This window comes from Chrysochloris asiatica, unplaced genomic scaffold (genome assembly GCF_000296735.1).
Source record: "Chrysochloris asiatica unplaced genomic scaffold, ChrAsi1.0 scaffold00024, whole genome shotgun sequence".
NCBI classification, from domain to species: Eukaryota; Metazoa; Chordata; class Mammalia; order Afrosoricida; family Chrysochloridae; genus Chrysochloris; species Chrysochloris asiatica.
Genome location: NW_006408542.1, coordinates 21563931 through 21572216, shown reverse-complemented (window position 1 = coordinate 21572216; position 8286 = coordinate 21563931). Strand labels below are relative to the sequence as shown.

At 36.7% G+C, this 8286-nt stretch overlaps 1 protein-coding gene across 1 annotated transcript in view; it reads left to right on the top strand.

The window, feature by feature from the left end:
* FBXO11 (F-box protein 11) overlaps positions 1 to 8286 on the top strand; it is a 44261-nt gene that overhangs the window by 5284 nt on the left and 30691 nt on the right. Inside the window, exons 5-10 of the mRNA XM_006839432.1 lie at positions 818 to 901; positions 981 to 1113; positions 2287 to 2393; positions 2479 to 2590; positions 2677 to 2783; positions 2865 to 3002. Of these exons, the coding sequence (XP_006839495.1) occupies positions 818 to 901; positions 981 to 1113; positions 2287 to 2393; positions 2479 to 2590; positions 2677 to 2783; positions 2865 to 3002 (681 nt within the window). The remainder of the gene's footprint in view (positions 1 to 817; positions 902 to 980; positions 1114 to 2286; positions 2394 to 2478; positions 2591 to 2676; positions 2784 to 2864; positions 3003 to 8286) is intronic.

The following is an 8286-nucleotide window of genomic DNA, read 5'->3' as shown; positions in this document are numbered from 1 at the left end:
AACCCTGTACAGGGTCGCTATGGGTCGGAACCGACTCAACGGCACTTCACAACCAAAAATAAGAAACAAGGAATCCTGGTATGCACTGTAGGAAGAGCACTGAACTGATAGCAGGAAGGTCACCAGTTCAGACCCACCAGTTGCTCCTCAGGAACTGGCTCAGTGGCGCTTAACAACAACAAAAAATAAGAACCATATTCACCAGCTCCACCTGACCTATAAATTTTTAAAGACAGGAATGGATCCCATTTATAACTTGGGGACTGCCTGTATTTGACATGTAATGATGTATCCAGTGGTAGTCAGTCTAGAGAGCTATTATATCTTATGTTGGTCTGTTTGAACTTTAAGTTAATAATTTTTCAGTATTTTTAAATTTGACATTTAGTATAATTTTCATATGTTCCTTTGGTAGTAGTTTTTAATTGGGAGTGATTTCGCCTCCTAGGGGACAATTAACAATGTCTGAAGACATTTTTTTGTTATTCCAACTAGAGGGGAGGGCACTCCTGGTATCTACTGAGTGAGAATGGGTTTGCTGGTAATATCCTGCAAAGCACAGGACAGCCAGCCTCCACAGCAAAGAATCATGTATTCCAAATGTTTAGTGGTGCTAAAGTTAAGAAACCCTGACATTTCTTACTGGATTTTACTAAGTCATATAACCTATTCCAGAGTGCACTGTACTATACAACAGAAATTTCATTGGAATCATTGTTTGTTTGTTTTTTAATAAAAGTTATTACAAGTTACTATAACTTTAGAAAATACTGTTTTTATTAGTATTCAATAGTTTTTTTTTGTTTTGACATTTTAGTATAAAGGTGCACATGTAAAGCCAGGATTTGCTGAGCATTTCTACAGTAACCCTGCAAGATACAAAGGAAGAGAAAATATGTTGGTATGTTTAATTTGTATTCTTACAAGACTTAAAATGGTAATCTCTCAGTCCTGTACTGACATAATTTTTTTCCCTCTAGTATTATGATACCATTGAAGATGCCCTTGGTGGGGTTCAAGAAGCTCATTTTGATGGACTTATCTTTGTTCATTCTGGAATATATACTGATGAATGGATATATATTGAATCCCCAATCACCATGATTGGTGCAGGTATTTATTACTTGATTTACATGTTTGTTTTTAATGCTAGCAACTTAAAATCCAGTTAGTAGGAAAGAACAGAAGTAAAAATAGCTTGCACATTTTATGTGAAGGAAATAAAAACTTAAAAGAGTTGGTATATTTCTTAATGCCAGTACTTTGTCCTTCCTACTGGCATTCAATTATCCACTAAAGAAAGGAAATATAAGTGAATTTTATCTAGTATGTGAAAATAAAAAATGTTAACGTTTTTACTGCTGTGATTTTAAAGGGACATTAATTTTTAAATGCTTTGTTTTGCACTGTTTAAGAAGTATCTTTAGGGTCAAATTTCTAAGAATAACTTGAATAAGATATTTATTGAGTACTCATCAGTCATTTAGAGAGTTGTACTATCTCTGATTTTTAAGGATACAGTATATAGATCAGTTTAAAATGGCTTTTGAATTACTTTCTAATGAAATTTGCATTTGCTACCTGTTTTTTTATATTTACTACTACCATAAAGGAAAAGGGGTTGGAGGTTTATAGAAAAATTTTGTCTAGAGGTTTTCATTACTTTCTAAATCAAGGCTACGATTGTAAATAAATTGGATAAAGCCATCTCTTTCTTATCCTCTCTGCTCTCCCCCTACTCCTCCCCCTCCTTCCCTCCCCATGCCTTTCTCTTCATTGCTACTGTTGGTGGTAACTTCATCTCCACAAAACCATGTTTTAAATGTCACTGCATTTGATATTTTCAATACTGCATCTAACTGAATCTCATTGGAAGAATTACTATACATGGATTTGAGTATAATGACAAACAGTATCCCTTTAAAGACTGATGAAACATTGTTAAGTGCCATCAAGTTGGTTCTGTCTCATAGCAACCCTGTATAGGATTTCTGAGGAGCAGCTGATGGGTTTGAGCTGTCGACCTTCTGTTTTGCAGTCCAGTGCTGATCCACCACACACCACCACACCAAGTAGATACTGGTCTTATCTTTTTAATACTAATTTTTTTTTAAAAAAAACTATCCCCTCCAAAAAAAGTACACAACTTAAAAAGCAATGAAGAAGTATTCCAATGTATTTGGTTTGTAGCAGAATAATTTTACTGACTGACATAAGTAATTAAAATTATTTTTCATTTCATCTATCTGATAAAAGTAAAATAGATTTAAAATATCTTCTCCACAGCACCTGGAAAAGTAGCAGATAAAGTTATAATTGAAAACACTAGAGATTCTACCTTTGTTTTTATGGAAGGTTCTGAAGATGCTTATGTTGGATATATGACAATAAGGGTAAGAAATTTTAAGATTTAAAATATACATGTTGAGATGCTTAAGGCAGTGGTTGTCTTTTTCAAATAAAATTTCTACTTTTCAGTTTAACCCTGATGACAAATCTGCTCAACACCACAATGCACACCACTGCTTAGAGATTACAGTTAACTGTAGCCCTATTATCGATCACTGTATCATTCGAAGTACATGTACAGGTTAGCATTTTTATTCATTTTATCATAAAATTAGTTATTGTGTTTTTACCTAAGGGGTTTTTTAATAGGGATTATTTTTCTTACAGTTGGCTCTGCAGTATGTGTTAGTGGTCAAGGAGCATGTCCCACCATCAAGCACTGTAATATCAGTGATTGTGAAAATGTGGGACTTTATATAACAGACCATGCACAGGTATTTTTAAATTTTTTTTTTTTCTTGTTTCTTTTCAAATTGTTTTAAAGCTCAACTAATTTTCATTTCTGAATATTGTAGGGAATTTATGAGGATAATGAAATTTCAAATAATGCTTTAGCTGGGATTTGGGTAAAAAATCATGGCAACCCAATTATTAGACGGAATCATATTCACCATGGGCGTGACGTTGGTGTATTCACATTTGATCATGGCATGGTAAGAATGTTTATTGTTAATAGGAAAACTACCTCTGTCCGTTAAATTTCAATTATGTTTCAATATTACTTTTTTATTGCTCAGTTTATCTGTGTTGAAGAATAAAATCAATTTTAGCATCATAATTTAAATAAATACGCTATCCTTTATTGTATAAATTTGTGCATGTAACAATATATCCATGTAGAGATAAATGATGGAATCCTTAGGAGGACATTAGTATGATCTTTGAGAAGACAGTGGGCTAATCCAATAGACCACAAACATAAATGTGCATATGAATCACCCAGAATCCTTTTTAAATGAAAGTTCCTATATTCTACCCCAAACATAATACATAGCATAATAAATTAGAATTTCTGAGGATAGGGCCTAGAATATGTTTTGTTTTTTTGTTTGAAGGTTTACAGATAAGATCATCAGTTTTACATTCAACAAGTCATCTGAATGACTGTAATTCATTCCCTGCAACAACAGTTGTCCCGCTTCCTCCGGGTGGCTAACCCATTTATAAATACCCTCTTTCAAACTCTTAAATATTTGTGGGATATGTAAATATATACTTATATCCCACTCTTACTCCCATATCCATTCAGCCTGTGTCTCTATCCATGTATGTACACAAAGAACACTATTGTTTCAAGGTTGTGTATTTACTATTTACCTCTATCCCCTTTAGCCCTGGCTTACCACCCTGTGTCTCCACCTATCTTCGTCATTCTGCCAACCTTCTTGTTGTATATTTACCCTCCCCATTCATCACACAAGTTATCATATGTCTACCCTGTAGTCTGGAGTCCTGGTGTGGTGCTGCGGGTTAATAGTGCTGGACGGCCAGGTTGGTTTGAACCGCAGGGTTGGCAATTCAAACTCACCAGCTGCTCCTCAGAAACTGTATCCAGTGTCTCTGTGAGTCGGAACTGACTCGACAGCACTTAACAACAATAATACCTTCTAGCTGGTGTGGCACTGTAGGATGAGCAGTGGACAATAAGGTCAATTTAAACCCCAAGGTTGGCGGTTCACACTTAACAGCCAATCCTCATAAACCATCTACAGGATCCCTATGAGTTGGAACCAACTTGACAGCACTTAACAACAACCCTCTAGCCAGTAATTTACTCTTCTATCCCTCCCACTCACCCCTGCTAACTGTCAGAGAACATTTCTCAGTTTTTACAACAGTGGTCTCGTACATTATTTGTCATTTTGTGATGTTCTTCAGGTTCATCCAAGTTATGAAGTGTTTTGCAGATTCATCTTTATTCTTCAGCGTTAACGTAGTATTCCATTGTGTGTAGGTACCAAAGTACCAAATCATTCTTCCAGTATTGAACACTTAGGTTGTCTCTATCTTTTTGCTATTGTGATTAGTGCTGGATGAAAATCGGTATATGTACTCATGTCCTGGATCTTCTTGTGGATGTATACCACACAGACTAAATGGTTTACTGGGTCATACATACTTCTATTTCCAGATTTCTGAGGAAGTGCCACACTGTTTTTCTAGAGTGGTTGAACCATTTTACAATCTTGCCAGCAATGTAGGAGGATCCCAGTTTCTCCACACCCTCACCAGCATTTGTTGTTTTCGGTTTTATTGAACTTTGCTATTAATGCTGGTATGAGCTAATAGGATTAGTGTTTTTAATAAGCACCATTCTGAGCCCAGTGCAGGTTTGTCTGTAGACTACACTTGAGACAAAAAATGAATTCATCATTAGTTTGACTTCTGCTTAGTATCTCTTAAATTTTTTTAACTGACAGAACTTTGATAGAGGTACCCACTGCTGTTGAGTGGGTTCTGACTCATAGTGACTATCCCTTCTAAAACAGTTACACAGTTGTTAAGTTACGCATTTTTCTGAGTAGTACTGTGAGGTGCCTTCTAAACGTTTGTGGGGAAAATAGAATTTTTCCAAAAATTTTTGGAAGCCCCCTCATGTTTTAAATACCACATAATTTTATAAAATTTTCTATTATTTCAAAAATAATGTACTTATTTACCTACACAGATAGTCTTTTCATTTAATGTCTAACTTTCCTTGAGGTAGTTTTCAAGTCCTAATACAGCATTAGCAACCTTTTTTGTTGTGGTGGTGTCAGGGACTGGAAAGGAGGTGGCGATATTATAGCAAATTGTCAAGACTATGGTGAGATTTTCTTGTCATTGACAAAGGAAATTTTTTTATTTTCATTTTTTGTGCCTGAAACCCTAACGCAGAACCCTCTTTAAAACAGAACTATGTTGTGAGGAGTACCCTTTTTATCATTGCTGATTAGACCAAAGTAGTTTTCAGACCAAAGATTAGTTCATCATATTAGCTAGTTCTTGAGGTAACTATGATCTGAAAACCACCATTCCCTTACAACTCAGAGTGTAGCTTGGGTCTGTATATAAGAAAACACAGTTGAGATAACTACTTACCTTTTTCAACTAGAATAAGAAAAATTGACATCCTGTTGCAGATTGTAACTCTTTTTTCTAATGGGGGGGGTGGGATTGGCAGCATCTGGGCAAAGGTATACAGAGAGTCTTGAGAATGTGCCCTCCTTTAGATCTGTTGGTAGTGGTGGTAAGTACCATCGACTCAGTTCAAACCAAACTTAAGGTCTAGTGCTTAATCCTACAGCACCACACCAGGACTCCCTTAGTTCCAGTAGAACTTTTTCATTTTCTTAATGCTGATTGATGCTTTCAGCTGGGATATTTGGTTTGGGAGTATATTAGAAGATAACCAAAAGGTATTAGAAAAGCATTGCTTAAGGCATGGCTTGGCATATGGCATATTAAATTGGTAAAGTAAGTCCCTGCGTGGCCGATGCTTAAATGCAAAAAGCTTGGCCATGTGTTTCCTAAAATATATCAGCCATTGAAAACCCTGTAGATCACAATTCTGTTGTTATACACATTTAATTACCGAAAGTTAGATTTTGATTGAAGACAGCTTACTGAGTTTTTTGTTTTTTTGCTTTTTAATTGGTAAAGGTACAAAGTTGTCCAAAAAGTTTCTGCCAAGTTGTCATTGAATAGAGACAACGTAATCACACACATTAAAAATAGTTTCTTAAATCACTGACCCATAGCGACCCTGAACAGGGTTTTGAGGCTGTAAATCTTTACGAGAACAGAAAGCCTCATCTTTCTCTTGAGGTTTGCAGCCCGATTCATAACCACTACGCTAAAGTCACTGACTATAGTTTATAAATAAAACTATTATTTTATATTATACTATTCCAGTATTTCATTACTTGTATTATCTTTAGGCTGTTGCCCAGTTACAAGTGATTTACAAGTATCAAAAGACCTTGTATGGGTCGGAATCGACCCGACAGCACTTAACAACAACAACATGATAGATTTGTAAGAGAAGAATTGTTGCGGTGGGGGAAGAACATATCTTTATTGTGTCTATTTCAGTATTGTGACACTTTCCTGTTCGAAGTGTTTTTTTGACTTGTCATCTTGAAATAAAGCACTGGACCACAAGGTCAGTTTGAACCATAAGGTCAGCAGTACAAACCCATCATTCACTCCTCAGAAGCACTGTACAGGGTCGATATGAGTCGGAACCAACTCAGTGGTACTTAACAAGTGGTACTTGATTGGTAGGATAATATTCCTAAGGATAATATTTTTAAATCCCATCTACTCGTCACCCATCCTTGTTTTATATAGAACTTCAAAGAATGTCAAAGTAAACATTTCAACCAATTGCCTCTATTTTTAAATTTGTTCATATACATTGTGTCTGAAATTGTTACCCCTCCCCTCCCCACCCTACCATCACACACACCCCCATCCCCATGGCATACTTAGAATTTCAATTCCATCTTTCTAAAAATTGATTTTTAAAAAAAAAAAAGTTTTCTGTGCGTTTTTATTTTAAAGAAATTAATATTATTATGAAGTGCCATCAAGTCAATTTCGACTCATATAACAACCCTGTATATGGTTTCTGAGGAGTGGTTGGTGGTTTTGAGCCCTGACCTTGATGTTGAAGTCCTGTGCTTATCCTATGATCCTACGTGATACTTTGTAAAATAATTCTTACATGCCCAATATGAAAGATCCCTCTAGAATTTCAAAGGATATGATTGTAAACTTAAGATTAAAGTATTAACTCTCCCTATGAAAAATTGGGAAATTAACATATTTCAGATTTTCAGCCTATCATCACCTTCCTATATTCATATTTTTCTTTAGCAAAGCTTATGACATTTATATTCTTTGAGTTTGTAAAAAATTTATTCCATAATTATTTACCACTAATCCTTTTACCACAATTCTCCATCCCTGCATTTTTTATTTTGATCCAGTCTTGGTATGATGGGGTTTTGTCAGCTAGTTTGTTTGCTTGCTTGTTTGTTTATGAAGAGCTTGATCGAGTCTTGTATGATGGGGTTTTGTCAGTTATTTGTTTGTTTATTAAAGAAGAGCTTGATCCAGTCTTGGTATGATGGAGTTTTGTCAGTTATTTATTAAACGGTGTGCGACAACTACACAGACCTGGTGGAGGTGTTAAATGAAACCCAGACCACGGAGCGGCGGGGTGAGAGGTGTCTGGAGACCAGGTCGATGGGGAGACGCTGCCTAGCAGGAAGAGACTACAGGGGCCGGCCAAGCTGTCTTACTTACCCCGGACGCGAGAGAGCCTTCCTAGCCTTACTGTTGGATCTTGGTTTAGAGGCGGGGTCGAGCACCTTCCTAGCCTAACCATTGGATCTTGGCTTAGAGGCGGGGTCGACCAACTTAGAGACCCACAAGCCCAGTCCAAAGCATTTCACTACAACCCAGTCACGCCTGCTGCGCTTCTGCCTCTTGATTGACATCCAAAGACAGAAATCCCACCTTTGAGCCAGACTTAAGGGCCCTAGCACAAGGAGATTCCTATTTAACATCAACCACGCAACCGCCACTCATCTGTCGTGCTGTGGTGGTTTGAATTGCTGTGATTCTGAAGGCTGTGCCACCGGTATTTTAAATAACCAGCAGGGTCACCCATGGTGGAAGGTTTCAGATGAGCTTTCAAACAAAGACAGACTAGGAAGAAAGAGTGACAAACTACTTCTGAATCGCTCGTCACTGAAAACTCTGAATTGCAAAGAAACATTGTCAGATACAGGACTGGAAAGTGGGAAGGCACTCAGAGTGCGACTGGGGAAAAAATGCCTCCTCCAAGTAGAGAAAAGCACACAGAACCTTCATTTGCTAATGGACCACAAATCAAAATGAAGAGAAACAGCTGTAAACATCCATTGAAAATCGGAACATGGAATGTAC